The sequence below is a fragment of the Panthera leo genome, chromosome D2 (genome assembly GCF_018350215.1).
Source record: "Panthera leo isolate Ple1 chromosome D2, P.leo_Ple1_pat1.1, whole genome shotgun sequence".
Classification (NCBI taxonomy): Eukaryota; Metazoa; Chordata; class Mammalia; order Carnivora; family Felidae; genus Panthera; species Panthera leo.
In genome coordinates this window covers 27,355,012-27,378,132 of record NC_056689.1, presented here as the reverse complement: position 1 = coordinate 27,378,132, position 23,121 = coordinate 27,355,012, and the positions used below count along the sequence as shown (strand labels likewise).

At 36.4% G+C, this 23,121-nt stretch overlaps 1 protein-coding gene across 7 annotated transcripts in view; it reads left to right on the top strand.

The window, feature by feature from the left end:
• CTNNA3 (catenin alpha 3) overlaps positions 1–23,121 on the top strand; it is a 1,696,848-nt gene that overhangs the window by 1,017,685 nt on the left and 656,042 nt on the right. For all 7 annotated transcript variants that reach the window (XR_006194484.1, XR_006194482.1, XR_006194483.1 and 4 more), the window contains one exon: positions 6,266–6,358. Coding sequence is in view for 3 of the 7 variants with exons in the window: in XM_042908368.1 (XP_042764302.1) it covers positions 6,266–6,358 (93 nt within the window). In the remaining 4 variants the exon portion in view is untranslated. The remainder of the gene's footprint in view (positions 1–6,265; positions 6,359–23,121) is intronic.

Here is a 23,121-nt window from a genome sequence, read left to right as displayed (position 1 = left end):
GCTCCATTTTGCATTCTCTCTTTGGGAATGACATGTACTTAAGCATATTAATTTGTGCATTCATGCATGTATTCATTCGCCAAAGAACTATTATTGTTTGGCTATCATGTATCAGGCACTAGGAACTGAGGGCCCAATGATGAGCAAACACAGGTAAGGACTCTGTACTTACACAGCAGAGGAAATGATCACAAATGAAATAATCTCTTCAGTGAATGTGTAATCACAAACTGAGACTCATGCTGTGAAAGGAAAAAAAAACCTGACTTGGGCAGAGGAAAGTCTCCAGGGTGGGTGGGAGATGTGGTATCGGTGAAAACTGATTACTTTGGTAATCTGTTGGTTTAATGGCTTACTTCTGAGCAGAGATCTGATAGACATCAGTTAAGCAGGTATAAGGGGTATAAGGGTGACAGTGAAAAAGAAGGGGAGTGTATTTCAGGCTAAAGAAAATGGCATGTGCAAGTGTCCTGTGGCAGAGGAAGTATGGATATCTGAAAGTAAGTTTAATATCTGAAACAAAGATAGAAAAAGAACTCTTAAGCATGGTGAGGGTGGGGAGCAAGAAAAGATGATTCAGGAGGTGTTTGAGAGGTGAAATAAAAAGAAATGGAGGGGTGCCTGGGTGGCTCAGTCGGTTAAGCGGCCGACTTCGGCTCAGGTCATGATCTCGCGGTCCGTTAGTTCGAGCCCCGCGTCGGGCTCTGTGCTGACAGCTCAGAGCCTGGAGCCTGTTTCAGATTCTGTGTCTCCCTCTCTCTGACCCTCCCCCGTTCATGCTCTGTCTCTCTCTGTCTCAAAAATAAATAAACGTTAAAAAAAAATAAAAAAAATAAATAAATGGATAGATATGGGAATGAGAGGGTGAGTATTGTTCAGGTAGTCTCTAGTTCTCTGCTTTGAGTCGTAAAACACACAAGACCACCTCACCACCTACACAGTTCTCTGACCACACTAGGCTAGTTTGACCATCAACATTCCACTCCAACACTCTAAGAATGGTCCTCCATGTGGCTGAATCAAGGACAATTTCAGGGGTAACTTACTTGACCTGTCAATATTTAATATTTGAGATCACCTCCTTGAAACTTTCTCTTCTCCCAGCCTCTATGACCTCAGAGTACTGTACGTAAGCTTCTCTATCCCTGACCACTTTTTCTAAGACTTATGGTAGGGTTATCTTCTTCTATTAGCCTAATAAATATTGATGTCTCAGATACTTTTCTAAGAATATTTACTCCCTGCACAATCACATCCTATTACCATTGATATGCTAGTGACTCTAAAATTTTGTCTCTGAAATTCTCTGTCTTGAAAGTGTTTACACAGGAGTTGCATGACCATCTGACAGAGAGGAAACTGAAGGAAAATGAGACAGTGACCTTTATTGCCCACAGATTGCTAGAATACACAGTGACATGATATTACAATTAGCTATGTGAACTACATACAAACAGTGCACATGTGGCAATGGAAATCTCATCAAACATCAAAGTTTGCTTCATGTTCTTGGGAAATCATATCACAGATAAATACCTGTGTGAGGACTCCATAGTGACAGACTGAATGTTGTGTGATGAACAGCTGTCCAAACAGCGAGCTTGTTCATAGCAACAATAGCATTTCAGTTGTCTAAGCTGACTTCGAGAACAACTAGTACTGCTAGACTTCAAATAAAACTTGATTAGAATGTTCAAATATAGCACGCTCTGTTATATAGTACTTTTAAAATATAGTCCTTTACCAGATCAGAACAAAGTAATGATGAAAAGTAGAGGTGAGCCTACAGATGGTAGACTGATTTGAAAAGTCCCTGAGAATACTTCAAATCCCCAGATATCTTCTTTATAGCTGTCCTCAGCTTTACCATCAATGAGTCATTCTTTTGGGTCAAGCATGGCCATCTCCCTGACCTTGATGGGAAAGCAAGGGATAGAACGAGCCTGACTGGCAGGGTTCTACAGATTCCAGAGTAGAGAATTTCTGACATAAGACCATAGGTTAGAAAGTGAAGGGTACCCTGTTCTATGCCACGTGAAAGGGTAGAACCAAAAGATGACAGGAACATATAAAATGGTACACAAGGAGTACTTGGGTGGCTCAGTCAGTTAAGTGTCTGATTTCAGCTCAGGTCATGAATCTCACAGTTCGTGCGTTTGAGCCCCACGTCGGGGTCTGTGCTGATAGCAGAGAGCCTGCTTTGGATCCTCTGTCTCCCTTTCTCTGTGCCCCTCCCCTGCATACTCTCTCTCTGTCTCTGTCTCTGTCTCTCTCTCAAAATAAACAAACATTAAAAAAAAAAAAATTAAAAGGAAATTGGTATACAAAACTTGAATTAGGAACAGGAAGAGGAGAACAAATGTCAGCAGGATGAGAACAAATATTAATTAGTTGAAGAATCATCTGATCAGGCTTTGTTTTCTACAACTCAACTTTTTTTTTTTTTTTTTTTTAACAAACCTGATAGGCAGTACATTTAGTCAAGTTTAAAGGGTCTAGAATGGACATGAATCATAGCATCATAGAGGGCAGAAGGACTTGTGAGCAGGAGAAATGGTCACATGAAAGTTGCTGATTTAAAAAAAAAATTAAAAAAATCACTCCTTCACTCCCCTCTCAGTAACATGACATGTCGCTGTTGAAAGGTTTTCAAATTTATTTTTACAGTTATTAAATACAGTGCCAGTAATGATTTTAATGATACAGTTAAATTTTTTATAAAAATGAAAGAATATTGTGTCCTGGCCTTTTTTTTTTTTTTTTTTTTTTTAAGAAATGTGAATTTACCTGAGTGCCTTTGGTCCCATGTTTTAGGATAAAACTAGACTAGATAGACTCTGATTTTCATGGGCCTGGCTAAAAATGTAGTACAATATCAGTAAAAAGTCTGGTCAATCATTTCAATGCAGGAACCTTTGTCAATACTTTTAATTCAGGGTGGCACAAAAGAGCACACACATATTTAGTTAATAGTCTTGTCATTGGATGGTTTATGTTTCTTCTCCCAGTTTGATTTTGTTTTCCTTATCTATACAGTAGAGGATTAGAGAATGGGATCAGAAATCACAAGCTGTTGACCTATGAACTTAAGCCAACAGACAGTTTGGTGAAGGCAGTGTTGTTATTGTTGGTAGTGGGGTTTTTGTTTGTTTTTGTTTTTTGTTTAATTCCATCTTGTTTTCATGAGATCTAATGCCTTTAGGGATTATGCCTTTAGGGAGGGCATACACACTCACCTATTCCTGGGGACCTACAAACCCACCAACCACTGAGTTACATCAAGATTTTATACTCATATTTCCTGCATGAATCATGAAAACGTTTCAGTTTGTGGCTCTCAGATTAGAAATTTTGTCAAATTTGTTTAGGCTCTTAAGGTTTTTATTCTATAAAACCTCTTAAGGGAGTGACTGTTCTTTCCCACCCTCCACTGGTAGAGAGATAGGTGAAATGGAAGGAAATTCATACAAGGTCAAGCGCCTATCTAGTGCTATCAGGCCATCTCCTCACACTCTCTCATTTAATCCTCAAAACACTCCCTGCTATAGGTATTATCATACCCATTTTTCAGGTTACAGAACTAGCTTTAGAGAAATTAACATTTTGCCCATGGTCAAATGCTTATCAGTTGTGGAAATCAAGTTCAAACCCAGATCTGTTTGTCTCTAAAATCTCCTTATGTCCTAATTTCCCTTAGTGGGCAGAAACTTTCTGCAAGGATCTCTTGAATAATGAAGCTTTACACAGACTTTGAAACATTGTCAAAATTAGATATACAAAAGATGTCAGATGTCCAAATATCTCAAGCTATTATACAAAATATTTTATATGCATGCTGTTTTCTTTGATTAGTGGGAATTTGCCTTCATGCTGTGCTTAGAAACATAACTAGCTTTCTAAAAAGCCACACGGAATTTAGGAATATTCTTAGAAGAAATTTGGCTTTCATTTACACATTGATGTGGCTTTGGAAAATATGTCACAAGTCACTTAGATTAAAAACATAAGAGATTTTATTTCTATCAGTTAACTTTTTATTTTGTTTTGTTTTGTTACTGAAGACTAGCTATCTCATAAATTCAAATTTGTATAAAATGTCACTAAAATTCCATTTGCCTTATTCTGGAAATAGTACTTGATTATTTAGAAAATTTATCTGACATAAAACAGTTCTTATAAGGAGAATTTCAGGTATGTCTGCATAAAGGAAAACAGAGTGTTAGGATGATCATTAATTGAGTAGGAAACAGTCATACTGTATTTTCAGTTGAGAGTTTGTGAAACTTAAGTCCACTAATATAAACAGAAATTTTGTGTTTAGCATCATTTCCATATTGTGTTAGTCACTGAACTGGATTACAATAAACATGACTAGCAAATTTCTAGCACAAGAATGTCTGATTTTAAAAGAGAGAAAAAGAGAGGCGCCTGGGTGGCTCAGTCGGTTAAGCATCGGACTCTTGGATTGCGCTCAGGTCATGATTTCGCGGTTGAGGGATCAAGCCCTGAGTCAGCCTCACACTGAGCGTGTAGCTTGCTTGGGATTCTCTCTCTCACTCTCTCTCTTTGCCCCTCCACTGCTCTGTCTTTCTCTCTCAAAAATAAATAAATAAACTTAAAAAAATGAAAAAAAGGGAAAGACGATACATTAAAAAATAAAGGAGAAGAGTATATGGGGCATGTTTTTATGATTTTTAAACTTTGGATTAACGAGCATGTATCTGATTTGACTGAAAGATTGAGCCAATAATTTATATATTTAAAGAAAATTTACTTAATACAAACAGTGGTCAAACTTACAGATAGAGATTTTCTTCAGTGCAGTGCAAATTATTATAAGACATGGCAACGTGATTAGATTGCTGAATCGCATTCTCTGTGAGTGGGGCTTGGGGGTTGGGGGAGAGGGGTACCGAAACTACTGCCCTTTTCAAATAATTCACAAATGTGCTAATTGTGTGTCAGATTTGAAAGTTGAAGCACTGTGACCTTCAAGCCAACAAAAGCCCTTTTCAAATAAGCCACTTTCATGTACATTAATAAAGTGAACAATGCCTTTCCCCAGTTAAATAATGTATGGCTGTTATTTCATTATATGTAAATGCAAATCAAGGAATTGTTTCACTATTCATATAGTAAAAGTAATGCTATAAAAAAGGAGACTGGAAATCCACTTAAGTCACATTTTGTGGTGCCCTATAATTGTGATCCAAGGGTGTGTTTCTTGTCTCCTTCCATTGTTTGCAGCTAACATGTGGTTTCTCTGAAACTGAATTCATTTTGGATTGGAGGAATAAATCCTGTAATGTTTTGAAGTATATAGTAACCAACAGAGAAATTAGGAAAGTTAGCAAAATGATTAAAAAAAAAAAAGCTGTTTCCTTGCAATGATGAAGACAGTGACGTATCTTGTAGATCAGAGAGAACACTGTACATACTCATTTACCTACTAGCAAGAAGAGTGAATAAAAGTAAGGGTCAGAGAAAGGGAAAGGAATCCCATGCTCTTTCCAGTGGCTCTTTCATGGTATAAAGAAAGTAAATATTGGACTTAGGTAAAGGACGTAAAGGTGATTATTTCACTGGAAAAGAGTGCAGGTTTCAAAAGCAATAATGTATAAAGGAATTTAGGTGTTACTAATGCTTGAATTGAATTGATTGCTGGAATGTCAAACAATGAGCATGAAGTTGTAGTGGAAAATCAAGAACAGGAAGAAGAATTTAATTATCTTGTATTTGTCCAGCTTTGTAATATATTTGATGCTGAATAAAACATGAGTAAAGATATAGTCATGCTTAATGCAACTTAAGTATGCATAATAGACCGCAGGGGGATAAAAAAATAATAAAACAGTTACAAACTTAAAATAAACCATAATCATGTGAGATTCCAAGAACCTATTAGCATTCAATCCATAAATAAACTTTTTTTTTTTTTTCCAGTCCTATAGGAAACCATAATAGTTAACATCTTATTATGGGTTAGATGTCGATACCAAGAGACCGGATAGAGTTGAATGATTCACTCACCAGTCTTCCTTTTTGTTTTAAACAATTTTCTCAAGCCCTTTGTTGTTAACTGTTTTAATAGAGTCTCTAGATACTTCCATAAAACAGATAGCAGTGACATTTATGAGGATGCTACTGGTTATCACTGAGACTTTTCAGTGGGTATGTACATGCCCTAACTTATTTAGGATAACAAATGTTTCTACATTTCTTTAATAATGTGAACTAATTTCCATTATTTTGGATTGTATTTAAGGTGGCAAATCTTGCTTGTTCCATGTCAACAAATGAAGATGGGATTAAAATTGTTAAAGTTGCGGCCAATCACCTGGAAACCTTGTGTCCACAGGTATGATGACTAAATTGCTGTCTCTTTCATTACACTAACTATAAAAATTATATATAATGCTTTTGACCATATATATATATATATATATATATATATATGTATATATGGAAATATATTAAAATATTTATTTTAAACGCAGAAGATGATTTGTCCTAAGGTCATGGTTTATTCTTTACTTAGAACCTAGTTCTTGTAACATTGTCTCAGGGACCATATCAGAATCTTGTGAGAGAAAAGTATAGTGTGAAATCAAAGCAGAGCTTTGTCCAACAATTTTATTTTAGTCATTATTTATTTTGAAATCTCAGAGTATGAAAGGAACAACTTTTGGGACTCCTGGGTGGCTCAGTGGGTTGAGCATCCAACTTCAGCTCATGTGATGATCTCGCAGTCCATGAGTTCAAGCCCTGCATCAGGCTCTCACAGCCTGGAGCCTGCTTCAAATTCTGTGTCCCTTCTCTTTCTGCCTCTCCCCACTCATGCTCTGTCTCTGTCTCAAAAATAAATAAATGTTGAAAAATGTTTAACTTTTTTTAAAAAGAAAGGAATAACTTCTTTTTATCTTTCATCCAAAGAAGACATGAGTTTGAAAAAAGCCAAGAAATGTTTTTGTGTCTGCAATTCAGAAGTTTTTGTTTGTTTGTTTGTTTACCTTCAAAGCAATGCATTATTATGGAAGTATTTCTAGGGCTAGTGTTTTGAACCATGAATCAGGATACATTGAAAGGCAATCTTAAACACCCTGTCTTAGAATAATCAAGAGATAATACAGATAATTACTTCCGAATAGAGATCACAAATGTTGTAAGGATGTGAACTATAACAATGATTAGAGACTGGATATCTGATGAGATGCTCATTTTTCTAAAAGTAGAGTATGTGTTAAATTCTTGATTTGCCTTGTTGACAATTTCATCTCTAAGAATATTGAGCAAAAGTAAGGGAGACTCTTCCTTCAGGTTTAACGTTGAGTAACAAATAAAAACTGTCTGGAGAAGTGGTGTCCAGAGGACTTGCAACGGAGATCTCGCCACTGATGTCAGTTTTCTGTGAGCTCTCACGAGGAACCAGAGGAGTGTAGCGCGGTCCCTAAAGTGGTTGAATCATTTCTACCCCCCTTAGCAGTCTAGGAGAGTTCACATTGTGGATTATACTTGACGCCGTCACTTTTTAAATTGTCTTGGGGCGCCTGGGTGACTCGGTCAGTCAAGTGACCAACTCTTGATTTGCGCCCAGGTCATGATTTCACAGTTTGTGAGTTCGAACCCCACGTTGGGCTCTGAGCTGACAGTGCAGAGCCCGCTTCAGATCTTCCGTCTCCCTCTCTCACTGCCCCTCCCCTGTTCATACTCTCTCTCTCTTTCTCTCTCAAAATGCATAAACTTAAAAAAATTAAAATGTCTTTTGAATCTGAAGAGTATTAACTGTATCTCATTGGTTTCAATTTATAATTTTCTGATTACTAAATAAAACATCTTTTCACATGTTTGTTAACCATTTGGCTTTCTAATTCTGTGAATAGCCTAAATCTTTTGCTAATTTTTAGTTGGGATGTCTTTTTCTTTTTTGTGGCATTGCTTAGGTTTGTTAAAAATATCCTCTGTTGACTACAGCTTTTCCTTTAACTTTTAAAGTAATATTTTAATCATAGAAAATTTCAAGAACTTTAGTGATCCATCTTTTCATTCCTTCAATAGATACATATTGAACACCTACCCTGTATCATGGTTCATTGGTTTGTATCATTGGTTCACATTTTCTTTAAAAAAGGTTGAAGTATCATTATTTAACATTTACATCTTTACTTCATCTAAAATTTATTTTCATATCTAATCTGAGGTAGGGATTTTTTTTTTTTTTTACAGTGTTAACCATTGGGCCATTATCATGTATTGAATAGTTGACCCTTTCCCAATTAATGTGAAATGTTATCATTGTTTGTCTCTTTCTCTCTGTCTCTCTCACACACACACTTTTAAAAACATTTCTATTGTTTTATATATATTTGTATACACATACGTATATACTATACATATTTATAATATGTGCATACATACACATGTTTTATATGATGCATTATACAGGTATAATAAATATATATCAAATGTGTACAATTTACTTACTACTATTCCATATGTAAATATAGATTGATAGGTAAATTGAAATACATTTCAGAGCATACAAGCTTCTGGACTCTCTATTATTTTCCACTGGTCTATTTCTTTATTTCTGCAACAGTATTGCAATGTCTTAATTATGTTTTTATACTAAATCTGATATCTCTAGGCAGATTGGCTCACCTCATTTTTCTTGTTGTATTTGGTGGTGTTTTGTTTTGTTTTTAATTATTGTTCTTCTTCTTTTTTACTTGTTCATATAGCTTTCAAGATCAACTTGTCAAGTTCCATGGAAGTATGTTAGAATTTTTATTGAAATTGTTCAAATGTCTTGAATTTTAGATTGTTTTAGGAATAATGACTTTTCGGGATATTGGATTTTTCCATTAATAAATGTTTTATTGATAAATGCTTATTTAAATGTTTTATGTATCTCCATAATCAATCTTTTTTTTATATTGTCCTTCAGGGTTCTTAAGCTTTTTATCATTTATTACAATAAATTCCATGGCTACATGCTGATGGCTTCCAAACTTTTCTCTCTGGGCCAGATCTCTCCCCTAAAGACCACACTCAGATTTAGGATAGCCTTGACATTTCCACTCTGATATCTAGAAGACACTTAAAATAGCCCAAATGGATCTCCTGATTGTTCCATTCCCATCTCATTCTGCTACTTTTTAAATCTTCCTTATTTTAGTTAATGGCATGGTTATTCACCTAGTTGTTCTGGGGAAAAATCTGGAAGTTTTTTTTTTTTTCCTTCATTCAATAAATACTTATTGAACATGTACTACGTAGTGGGTATTCTTTATGTACCTATAAGGTAAATCATGAAGAAAACAAACAGATAAAAATCCTTGTCTTTGTGAAGTTTACATCTTAATGATATCTGAGGGCTGTTTTTCCCATTGAATCCATTAACTAGTCCTAGCAACTTCACCAAAAATATTTATCTTGAATCTATATACTTTTCTCCATCTTGTCTGTCAGCATCTCATCCTATCCCACTATCACGTCTATCTTGGACCACAGAAATACCATCTCATATGGTTTCCATACTTATATCTCTTTAACCTAGTTTCTATCTAAAAACCAAAATAAATTTTATTTTTTTTTAATTTATTTTTTTTAACGTTTATTTATTTTTGAGACAGAGAGACAGAGCATGAATGGGGGAGGGTCAGAGAGAGAGGGAGACACAGAATCTGAAACAGGCTCCAGGCTCTGAGCAGTCAGCACAGAGCCCGACGCGGGGCTCGAACTCACATACCGCGAGATCGTGACCTGAGCCGAAGTCGGACGCTTAACCGACTGAGCCACCCAGGCGCCCCCAAAATAAATTTTAAAGATGTTTATCATAGCAATTGCTTTCTTTAGCTTTTACAGTAAAATGCAAACATTTTTTATGACTTATTCAGACTTTTATAAACTTCCTACTGCCTAACTTGCAGCCCCATGCTGTACTGTTTTCCTTTTCACTCATTAGATCACTGCATATTGGCCTTTCTGTTTCTAGAACACAGTAAGTTCCTTCCCATCAGAGGGAGTTTGCATTTGTTAATTTCCCAGGGCAGTTTTTCTCTTGAGGCCAGCTTCTGTTATGTTCAGTTTGCAAGGACTCACTGAAATACCATCTTCTCAGAGATCAATCTCCCTAAATGGCTTCTCCAGCTATACCCCATTATATCACCATATTTATTTCTTTTAGAGTCTCTATCACAACCTGAGATTATATTTTATATTATTTTGTTACTTTTATTGTACACTTTTGACACTCAAACATAAAGTTCATGAAGGCAATGATTTAGTCTTCCTTATTCACTATGTATATTCCCTGTACTTAGCAGAAATGCAACATATATATGCAGCATATAAATATAGAATAATTATTCTATATTTATAGAGGGCAGCAAGGCTTTTGGCAACACCTTTTATACTTTTCCTAACAAGATGTGTCTTCTTTTGGCAATATGAAAAAAAATTACAGTATAACTAGAGTTATAGTTACGAAAAAAATAATCCTTAAAACGGGCGATTAATGTATAGTTGCTAACCAACAGTGGGATCTGTACTGGTGGGCTTCAGTGATCTGCTCTTGATTTATTTCATTTCAGTGCTTTCCTAATGATTTGGATAAGACTATAAATTAATATATATCTTAAAATTTATTAAAATTTTAAATTCTTAAAAATTTCAGTTACAAATAAGAATAAAGGGCATATATTAGCTGCATGAATCTAGTAACAAAGAATTTGGATTTCCAGAATTGGACTAAATTTCAGTATCCAGATGAAATGTAATAGATATAAATATTAAACCATATATATGGAACACTATAAAACAAATTATAAAATAGAGAACGGAAGAGTTATAGCTTAGCAGAAATGTACCCTCCAAAAGGCTTAGAGATTTTAGTTGATATTAATCTTAATGTGAATCAACAGTGTGATACAGCTGTCAGAAAAAAAAAAAAAAAAACAAAACTATGATTTAACATCTTTTCATCAAAGAATAAGTTCTAAAACTAGGGTGCCTGGGTGGCTCAGTCGGTTAAGCAGCCAACTCTTGATTTTGGCTCAGGCCATGATCTCACAGTTAGTGAGTTTGAGCCCACATCCAGGTCTGTGCTCACAGTGCAGACCCTGCTTCAGATCCTTTACCTCCCTCTCTCTGCATCTCCCTGACTCGTGCTTGTGTGCTCTCTCTCTGTGAAAAATAAATACACGTTAAAAAAATTTAAAAAAGAAAAAGTTCTAAAACATATTCTCAACCTTCTCTGTACTTCAAAATTATTTTTTAAACTGTATGTATTTTAATACAGTACATCTTGAAATTTAGAATTAGTAGTTCTGGAGTGTACCCCAATTGTGAGTGTGTGTGTGTGTGTGTGTGTGTGTGTGAGTACCCATATGTGTAAGTTCTACGTTTGCAAATCTATTGAAATAAAACATGCACATACATTTAGGTCCACTAATTCGACTTCCAGCAATTTATGGTACAGCTGTATATGTGCACATGCATAAAAGTCTATGAGTAAGGTTTTTATGCAGCTTGACTTACAGTGGCAAAAGCTGGAACCATCCTAATGTCTGTTAGCAGAGAATGTTAAAGCTGTGTAAAGCAGTAAGTCGGCTCAAAGTGTGTTTTGGTATGGAAGATACCCAAGATAAGTGGAAAAGGCAAATTTTAAATGAGTATGTATATTATCCCATTTATGTGGTGGGGGGGAAGGAGATAGTTTGAGCCATATGTTTGTGTAGTCATAGAAAATTTTTCAAAAAAGTTTCACAAGAATTTTAATAGTAGTTATTTCCAGGAAGTGAGACAGGGACAAAGCACAAAGAGGACAGTTTTACAGTCCATTTCATTTCTTTTACAACTCTTAAGTTAAGCAGAAATAGGTATTTTCTTAATTTCTAAATAAAACCCAACCAATTAAAAATTTTGCTAGATTGATCCAGAGTGAGGCTGAGAAACACAGGGTCAGGAGCTGCTGATGGGGTAACATTAATTCCTGTTTGTTAAAAATGATTGAGTTCATGCAGGTTTCAGTGAGTTGGCTCATCTTGGCTCTCACTGTGCCTGAAGGGCTACGACGATAATGCTTTGCCCATTGCATATTTAGCAGAGGATCTGAATAGTGACATGACTTGAAACTATGTCATATGAAAAACTCATAAAAACAACAGGGATTATACCAAGGTAAAGGTAAGAAGACTTGAAAAAACATGGTCACTGCCATCAGATCTCTAAAGGCCTATGATGTGAAAGACTTGTTCTGAAGATTCCTCAGGGGCAGAACTACAGCTTATTGAGTAGGAGCTACAAGAATAAAAAATTCCCCTCATCACAAAATGAGAGATGCTCTCTAACAGTGCTATCTTGAAAGGAATTGGACTTTGTTGAGAAGGAGGAATTTGGAGTTTCTCAATGACACAAACATTCAAACACACGGAGAGTGACCATTTGACTAAGCTGTGATAAAGGGAGTATAAGCCTTGGGTAAGAAGTTCACCTAGAAGTTTTTTAATTCCCAATCCTGAGATCTTCTAATGGATCTTTTATATAAAGCAGAGAAACGTGATCTGAATGATAGCATTTCTAAAATAGTATAGCTGTTCTCAACCTGTTGGAAGGGTAAAGCTAGTCCATATGGCTTAATAGTTACTCTATTTCAACAAGTGACTTGGAGGGATATTTTAAAAGTAAATATTTTGTATTTGCATATGGCACAGAAATGAGAAAGATAGAATTCAAGGTTCTAAAATATGTTTGTAATTTGGACTAATGTTTGAAACCTCATAAACTAAAATTTAATAAGGGTAAATATAAAGTCAGGACCTTAGGTTAAATATGTGCACAAGGTGGATAGGAAAAACATCACTTATATCAAAAGCACTGGCACATCAGGAATGAGAGGGGGACATTTGTATCTAGTTCAATGAGTTCAAACACTGGTCCAAAAAAGCGTTTTCATGGTCTATACTGAAATTAGGTCAGTAATAGTTAGCTTTTTTCATAAAGTAAAATTCATTCAACTTTTTATGAGAAATTGATGTACTTTCTACTTGTTTGATATTCATCAAAAGCATTTGATTTATGAACTACTAATGAAAGTAGATAATAGCTTGTTATATGGTTATTCTTCACTTGGAAAAATAAAACTTTCCCAATCCCATGTGGATTACGTTCCTTTCCCCACTACTTAACTTCTTTCAGAAACATTTGTAGCCTGAAGAATCCAGAAAATTAAAAATACTAATTTAGGTGACTCAACTATATATCAGTAGCATGGCATGGGGGCCATCTTACAGCTTTAAAATGATTATGATACTTAGCTTGTGAAATAGGGGAAATTTCCAGAGTAGCTGGCCTGGGGCTGTCCAGATCTAAAATTCCATGTTGGATTCAGGCCCTGCAATTTAGGGGCTAAGCAAAAGAAGAATGAGTTGTTTTAAGTGTAGTGAACTATTACCTAATCACCAGACATATTTAGTCAAAAGCCAAGAAAGGCTGCACCTTGTCAAAGATGTTAGAAATAGAATTTCATATTGGGGTGGTAGAAGTACTCGTTGTTTTAAGTGTTCTTTTTCTAAAGAAGAATCTTTAATTAATAAAAATATGGTAAAAACCTAGGATATTTTCCCTGTGGTGAATACACTTATATTTAAGTAGGCAGACTCTCACAAGTGCTTAGATTTAACAAAATCAAGTTAAGTTTCTAATCACTGTCATATATGAATCAATATCTAATACAGCTTTGTTATATCTTCTGTTTATGCCTCTCATCAAATGCTATGTTATATGATGACCTGACAGAGCTAAAACAACTTGCAAAGATATCAAGTATATTTTCAGTGATGTACTTGGGGATATATTTTCATACGTTACTTATTATAAATCTATAATTACTTTCTAAAAGGGTTGTATATTGAGTATGTTAAGGTCAAGTTTGCCCCAGACATAGAAACTTGTGAAGTATAAAACAAACAGAATACCTGGGGGAGACTGTGCTCTGGATATCACCTGCATTCATATTTAAACATGGAAAAGTATAACCTCTATGAGAGGGTAAGAATTTCAGGTCCACTGAGGTATCCTAAAAATAATGCCTGACAAGTAGTAGGTGCTTGGTACGTATTTGTGAAGTGAATGATTACATCTGCACAAACTTATTTTGTGTTATAGACATTGGGAAATAGATACCAAAAGCCCGCATGATTCCTCATCCTTTTTGTTCTCTGGGAGGTATAAAAATTCCCAGTTTCTAACCAAAGTGATAAAATGTCCCCATATGACACTGTCTCCTTGAAGTACACATCTTGTGAAGTGACTGACAATATCTCCCTCTGCATGGACAAGATTATTTTGTTGTAACAGCAGCTTGTTCTGATTACATTATGATGTTACTATATTTTGTATACACCAGTAAGGCTATGGGACTCTCTCTCTCTCTCTCTCTCTCTTTTTTAAACTGTGTGTGTCAACTGAAGTCTCATGTTTCTTTGACAAAGAGAGAGAGAGCTTGCATGCCTGAATGCACGTAATTGGGAGGGGCAGAGAGAGAGAGTGAGAGAGAGAATCCCAAGCAGGCTCTGTGCTGTCAGCGTGCAGCCCAGTGCAGGCAAGATCCGAACCCAATCGTGAGATCATGACCTGAGCCAAAATCAAGAGTCAGATGCTTAATGGACTGAGCTACCCAGGTGCCCTGGGGGTATGTCTTTCAAATGGAAAAACATATCTTTATGTGTATGGGGGTTTTGTTTGTTTTTGTGATCAAGAAGCTGTCATATCTATGAATTGAAAGCACTTAATTTTCTCAGAATCATGCTCTGGGGAAGCAGATATGTTTTCTTTCATTTTCTATAGATGATGATGATGGATGTTTTGTTTGCAACTAAACAATAGAAGACTCAAATATCAATTTGAAATAATCATATTCTTTAAGAATCCCAGAGTGTACTATCAGTGTTGTGACAGACAGGCTTTTTACAATTATTACTAATTTATTTTTCTCTTAAGAGAATGGCAAAAATACTCTAAGATTTTGGAAGCCAAGAGTCATCTAAGACCATAAAAAAGCTAACAGGAAATGATCTTTTTTTTTTTTTTTTTTTTTTTTTTTTTTTTTAAGAAGCTGATTGTGATTGAATGGTTGATTCTCAAGACTGTCTCGGGTGATTTCAGACGGGAAGCCTAGGGTCAGTCTCTTCCTGGTGGTGCCATGATATTTATGTGGGGACATTGTGATTGAGTGCAGCTATGAACACAGTTGTTTCCAAGCTGGAAGTTAAGCTCTGTTATTGTACTATCATTGTTCTGCATCCTGTCCCAATTATGCAGTCAGCTACTCCCTTTCACTCACTCCAAGGATCTCTTAACTCAACAAATATTTGCTGATCGTCTACCTGGAGAACCCATGAAGCTAGGGTGACCCAGGGGCAAGAAGTGGGGATTTATGGAGTACTCACTAGAGCAATTCTGAGGAATAAGGTCTGGGTTCATCAAGAAAGGGCTTTATCTAAGAAAATCTGAGGCATCATGTCCTAGAACAAGAGACAGAAATTGTGGGAAAGAAGTCAGAAACATTAAATTCAAGTGGGGAGGTGAGTTTGCAAATTAGATAATGACTTAAATGCAAGTAGCCAGGACTAAGTATGATGTAATATGTAGGCAGAGGCAAGAATTTCCAAATTAATCCAGAGACTATGCTGGAACCCTTATTTACACTCATGGTGTGTGCTGTAATAGTAAGCATATTAGCATAAATGCCCTGTGCCACCCTGGGTGTTGTTCTATTTATAGAGGCAAACAAAGGTGGAGCTTTGCCTACACTGTTTCCAATGAGAAGGGAAAATGTATTATGTAGGTAAAAATGAAGTAGTGTTAGAGAGGAATAGGTTAAAATGCCATGGGAGTTAGAGATTCATGTCAGTTAAGGGATTCAGGGAGGGCTCTCAGAAGAGTGACATAGTCTATAAGCCTTAAACGATAAATATGATTTGGACATTGGGGAAAATATGAAAAGGACAAAGGAGATGGAAAAGCAAGAAAATTTAAAAGTGAGTAACTGAATCTGTGTAAGCTGCATCATCTCCTAGCAGGAAAGCTCCTGGCATTTGGGGTGGAATAATTCTTTGTTGTGTGAGACACAATGGTGGGGATCTACATGCCACAAAATTCAGAATGTAGGGCGTTAAATACACAACCACCACCTCTCAGCTCAGTCTCTGTGATAACCAAAAATGCCTCCACACATTTCCAAATTCCTCCTAGGAGATCCTGCCCCATTTGCAAACAAGTGGGAGGCCATGGCTGTGGAAAAGAAAGAGACTGGATACACATTTGGCAGGACTTGGCCCTTCCTGCCAAGCCAAAGAATTTAGATTTGGAACTTGGTAGAGGATGGCAAGTCATGATAGGTTTTGAGCAGAAGAATGACATTATCACATTCCTGCTTCCGTGGAACTAACCTGGACTGTGTGTGTCAACTGAATGGAAACTGTGATAGGCAGGACTAGTTAAGAGATTATAAAATATTATATACAAAAGTCATAACTTGAATAAGGGACATAGGAATAAAAATTTATAAGATGGGACAAATTGTAAATAGACTAAATAAATTGACCAGAAAGTGAAAACACATTAGCTTACAGTAATGATGGAGGCAACAGAGGACAAATTTGGAGGTTTAGTCTGGCACCTGGAAAGATGGTGGTTCTATTAGAAGAAACTGGAAATACAGTGAAAGAGGAGTCACCTGAGGACAGAATTAATATATTTAAAGCACTATTGAAATATTAAGGCAATGCTTTAAATATATTTGAGTTACTCTCAACATAAAGTTTAGATTATAGCAAACACGTTCAAAACTTGAGATATAATGGCGAGATATGGCGGCCATTCATATAGAGGTGATGGTTGGAACTGTTTCATGTAGGACAAGTTTGCTAAAGGGCAAGAGAAAATTAAAGGGTCAAAGGCAGAACGTTAAGAAAATACATCTAGGAGAGAAGAGGAGAAACCTAAGAGAGAACAATCATCAAAGTAAGAAGAAAGTCAGGAATGTGTGGGTTGGTGGAAGCCTAGCAAGTGGAACCTGTCAGCCTGGTGGTCAGCAATGCCACATGCTCCAGAGAGGTCCAGGGGGATGAGAACTGGCAAGTGTCAAGTGGAGTCAGAAGTTAGGAAGTCAGTGGTGATCTTCACAAAAGAGGTTCTGGTGGCATCCTGGCGAAGGAGGAGAGAGTGGGGCCTAGACTGTGAGTTGAAAAGAAACTTAGTTGTAGAAAAGAAAGACACTGGGGGCCCCCACTTCACAGACTTTTACCACAGAATCTTACCATACTTTTTACTACCAGTCATTTTTCAATATTGCTTTTCATCTCCAGAATCTATGCTGTTATGTAAGTTTTTAAGCAATTTAGCAGAGTTCTCTAACATATGTTTTTTTTTTTTTTTTTTCAGTTAGGTCAGGCTCATGAAGCTAAATATTAATAGAACTTATCGCAGATTTTTTGATAAGTAATAAATAGGCTATCCTGAATTTGCAGATGATTAGCACATACATGAATCTTAAACACATGGATTTTAAAAAAAGAGAGATTTAGGACTTTAGATATCACTATGCAATTCAGAAAGTAATATTAGTGCTGAAAAATATTTGGTTGGTCACACTACTTTTAAATGTCATTTTAAATGTGAGTCTAAATTGAAATATCTGTCAGTACCAGGATATTTAACCAAATGGAGAATATCTGTGACTGTTTCTTTCAAGAACTTTGCCTTGAGGATTAAATGAAAAATACCTGTAACCAGATATCCTGAAAGCTTCTGTACCCTGTCATAACAACCTCACTGACCAAAGCACATTATACAAATCTAAGCAATCATTTATCCCATTCTTGTGCTATGATCAAGGTTCCAACCAGAGTTCTGTAACTAAAAGCACTGAGCTCTCATTTTATGTGTTGTAAATGACATTTCCACTGACCCTTATATTCCAATTTAGTTTCAAAGGGGGAATTTCTGCATTCTTTTCAAAGGGAGATCATTCCAATTCCAGATCCACACTGAACCAGAAGCTTGGCACTGGCAGTTGACTCCCAGTCTCTTGGAATATAAGCTTGGTAGGGCAATGACTGGGGAGTCAATTTTAAAAGAGCAATGGTCGGGGGAGGGCAGTGCACATGGGTAGCTCAGTCATTTAAGCATCTGACTTTGGCTCAGGTCATGATCTCACTGTTCGTGAGTTTGAGCTCCACATCAGGCTCTGTGCTGACAGCTCTCAAGATAAATAAACATAAAAAAAAAAAAAAAAGAGCAATGGAATAGACTTAAGAATAAATGTAAACAAATATAGAGACCAACAATCATTATTTTGTTTTAATTTTATAATTTCTGTTCTAAAGTTGCCTTTGCTGACAGTATTCAACAAAGTAAAATACTGTATCATTTTTGGGTCACATAGGGAGAATGGGACGAGGAGAATTAGAAGGAATTTGAGTAGATGTACCATTATCATCACATGTGCCCATATAAAAGGCAGTGTGCAGAGGAAACCAGATCCAGGGGAGTGAAACAGGACTGTGTTGAGATCCAGAAGCTGTAAGATCATTGCTCCATGAGATAGAATGAACTAGGCTGGAGAATTTATGAGAGTCAAAATGTTTTGTTTGTAGTAAGTATCAACATATCAATATGACAGTGCATAGTGTATAGTTTTAAAAGTAAATTTAATCTTTGTTTTGGCCTACTCTTTTGGAAATAAAATCATTGTACCAATGCCACGACAAAAGTCTACTCTTTTCCTAGTGGAAGATAATGTAAGTTAAATACCTCGCAAATAAACATAACTTATTTTTTTCAATCCCTGCTGTTTGAAAGCTACATTCAAGTCCTGAATCTACTTCTGCACATATGCAAATCATCTGAACATGAACTCACATTCTGTGCAGGGTACATGTGTGCATTTGGTAACAAAGTCCATTGAGGAAGAGCTGGCCGTCTCTCATGCATCTGTGATATGGCAGGTACTTTACCAGCATTATACTTAAGTCTTGCAACAGTCTTGCAACATGAGAATTATTAGACTATTTTTATATATGAGAAGAAATTCAGAGATGTTAAGTGAGTTGCCCAAGGTTTAAGAAACCAAAAAAATAAATTCTTTAGAATTTGGATACTAATATTCTTCTTGATTTTGGAGGAATTAGTTCAACAGTCACAGTTTTATTTGTTCATATTTGTGTAATTCTCCAAAGGACATAGGTTTGTTTTGTTTTTTATTTCTATTTCTCCTTGTTATAAAAAAGGTCATAAAGAAAACCTCCCAGGAGCCTTTCTTTTTGACATTGAGTCTATAGAATGCTTTTTGACCCTCATATACTTAGGACTTACTATTTCAAAATTCTGGGCTTTGCCTCCTGCACAAAAGATAGCAGTATTATTGGACACTTATGTATCACTTTATTATTAAAACAAGCTTTGCAATTTCTTTAGACTATGACACTCAGGAAGGTTTGACCCCAGAGAGGTTGAATGAGTTTTATAAATCACACAGAAAACTGGGAGAAGACACTGGAATATAATTCTTGCCCCTGAAAATCACTCAACTGATATCTTTGCTATTTAATAGGATGGATAAAAAATGGTGGATCAGTGTATTAATCACATATGTTTGGTATAATATTTTCAAAATTTTAATAGCCAAACCTTTGCTTGAAAATAAAAGGATCATTGCGGTGCCTGGGTGGCTCAGTTGGTTAAGTGTCCAACTCTTGATTTCCACTCAGGTCATGATCTCATGATCGTGAGATTGACCCCTCTGTCAAGCTCAGCACTGAGCATGGAGCCTGCTTGGGATTCTCTCCTTCTCCCTGTGCTCTTCTCTCCCACTTGCACTCTTTCTCTCTCAAAATAAATTAATAAACTTAAAAAAAAATAAAATAAAAGGATCATTTCTATGTGTAGGCAGATGGGTATAGAAATGTATACTTAAGATAATATAGCAGTATAGACCTTTGATTCCATATGTGGATGATGCTAGAAAGATCAGTTTGTTTAAAATATAGAATTGTTTCAAGTTGTGTACCCTATTTCCTTAAAAAATATTCTTATGTATTAAAATTGCCTGCATAGTATCCATGGCAATATACTTTATTTTTTAAAGAATTTATCATCATAAAACAAAACAAAACATACTCTTTGAGAACATTGTATCATTTATCAGATAATAAAATTATGTGATGTCATGTACTTATCTTTAGGTATTTATTCTAGGTGAATTCAGAGTAAATTTAAGATTTAATCTTAGTAACTCTATGAGCCTTGGTGTTTGTTAAATTTGCTTCTTCTTTCTACTTTGTTATTATTACTTATTTATGTATCCATACTGACTTTGTATGTATTCCTGTTATGTTGAATCATTTCAAATTATTTTTCTAATCTGGTGAATGAGTGATTAAAAAATAAATATTACCCAAAGGCTTTAGCTTCATTCCTAGGTGACATAGACACCCAAAGAAATGGACACTTATTGTCCCTCGCATATAAATGCTGTTGAATATTTGTGATGGTGATGTTGATGATATTTAATTGATGCGGGTAGAAGGTGGGAGCCAGAGAAGCTACCTTAATATGTAAACATCCAAGGCATAAATCTGGAAGCAACTATGGCAAACTGGAAAATGCTTGCTTTAAGATCTTCACATTTATTTCCTAAAACACTCTGAGGTCACCCCTTCCCACTAACAAAGAAACAAACAAACAAAAAAGGTTGGGGGGAGGGAAGGGGAGGGAAGGGGAGGGAAGGGGAGGAGAAGGGAGGAGAGCGGAGGAGAGGGGAAGAGAGGGGAGGAGAGGGGAGGAGAGAGGAGGGGAAGGGAAGGGAAAGGGAAAAGGAAAGGAAGGGATGGGAAGGCAAGAGAAGGGAAGGGATGGGAAAGCGAGAGAAGGGAAGGGGAGGGAAGAGGAAAGGAGGAAGGGGAGGGAGGGGGAAGGGAGGAGAGGGGAGGGAAAGGGAAAGGAAGGGATGGGAAGGCCAGAGAAGGGAAGGGAAGGGGAGGGGAGGGGAGGGGAGGGAAGGGAAGGGAAGGGAAGGGAAGGGAAGGACATGTAGCCAGTTTTTAGTGGAATATTTGATTTCTATTGATACTTCTTTTTTTCCCCTTCTCAACAACCTTCATAGTCTGCCGAAAGTATCATTTTATTTTCCAAGAAGTATTGTGTAGAAAGAGATATTTTGTGGATAATACAATGGTGAGGTGAACCATTTTAAGGAAAGAGGTTTTGGTCTCCAGATAGGTCTGATACCAATCTGAGCGTAGGGGCTCTCAGATAGGAAAGCAGATTGTAATGTGAGCCAGCCCAGAGGAAATGAGTCAGAAATTGAAGGGACTTCTCACAGCTTATGAGTGCGAAACTGCCTGTCAGCATTACAGGAAAAATTCATGGTTGTTTTCTTAAGCAAACACATCTATGACCTGGGAGGAAAGTGTCTACTAGCCAAGCTTTGTTGATAAGTTAATAAAGAGATGACAGCCATCTTCCTATTGAAACTCTTATTTCTCTGTGGTTAGTACACTGTCAAATGCCAATAAATAATTATTATGATTCTCATTTTTGCCAGATGTTTACTATAAATCATGAAATGCAGAGACATAGATTTGAATGTTGTTATAAATAAAAGTATAACTGAGGTGAGATCACTTGTTGCAGTTTATAGGCTTTCTAAAAAAAAAGAGGTTTCATAACAAGTAGTTACTAGAAAGATCTTCTTGGGAGGCATAGTTTTTAAGTTACAGTGTATGTGGGTCTTGGCTACTTGGTTTTTTTTTTTTTAATGTTTATTTATTTTGGAGAGAGAGACAGAGAGTGAGAGAGAACGTGAGTGGGGGAGGGGCAGAGAGAGAGGGAGATAGAGGATCTGAAGCAGGCTCTGTGCTGACAGTAGAGAGCCCAATGCAGAGCTTGAACTTATGAACCATGAGATCATGACCTGAGTTGAAGTTGGATGCTCAACCAACCGGTCCACCCAGGAGCCCCTGGTGGGGGGGAGTTATATGACTTAACAGAAGATTCACCTATTCATCCCATTCATTCCACAAATGTTTGTTGAGTACTCTGCTTCTTTTCTGGGCATTGAGGATACTGTAGCAAATGCAATAGTCAAAGTGCTTGCACTCTTGGAGCTTCCATTCTGTATGAGAACAGGAGATAATAAATATGGAAAGAAATTTATAAATAAGATACTTTTGGATAATAATAGCTAACACTTGTGTAGCTCCTGTATATGTGAGGCTGTTTCTAAATACTTTTTATATATTAACTCATTTGATCCTCACAATAAACCTAAGTGGCAGATACTATTATTCACACATTTTTAAAGATGAGGAAACTGAAGTCCAAAAAAAAAAAAAAAAAATCACGTAACTTGCGAAGTCAGAGAAGAAGCTGGGATGCTAAGATTCAAGCCTGGGAAGTCTGATTTTCCAACCCACCATATTGCATGCTACACTGAAGAAAGGTAAATTATGAGATAGAAAGAGATCATGGGCAAAAAATACCTTGATGCAGAGATGACATTTGATTTTTTTAGGTTTATTTTATTATCATTATTATTATTACTATTATTATTTTGTTTTGAGAGAGAGAGAGGAGAGAAATTACAAGCAGGGGAGGGGAAGAGAGAAGGAAAGACAGAATCCCAAGCAGGCTCCATGCCATCAGCACAAAGCCTGATGTGAGGCTCAAACTCACAAACTGTGAGATCATGACCTGAACCATAATCAAGAGTCAGATGCTTAACTGACTGAGCCACTCAGGTGCCCCCAGCGGTGACATTTGAGTTGATAGTTTTATAGCAAGAAGGAACAAGCCATACAAAAAATCCTAGAGGAAGAGCTTTCCAGGAAGAAGGAACAGGTACGAAAGCCCCTAGATAGGAATGAATTCAACCTGTTTTGAGTAAAGAAGTGTAGGGTTGGGGGAGGAGAGGGCAGAGACTAGATCACCTAAGGCCATGCTAAGTAGGTAATGTAGTACTGCTGTAGGAATTTAATAGATTAGTGGCTAATGTATGGTGAATGGATTATAGGGGAAGAAGAATGGAAGAAGTCATGAATTAGGAGGTTGTTATAGTTA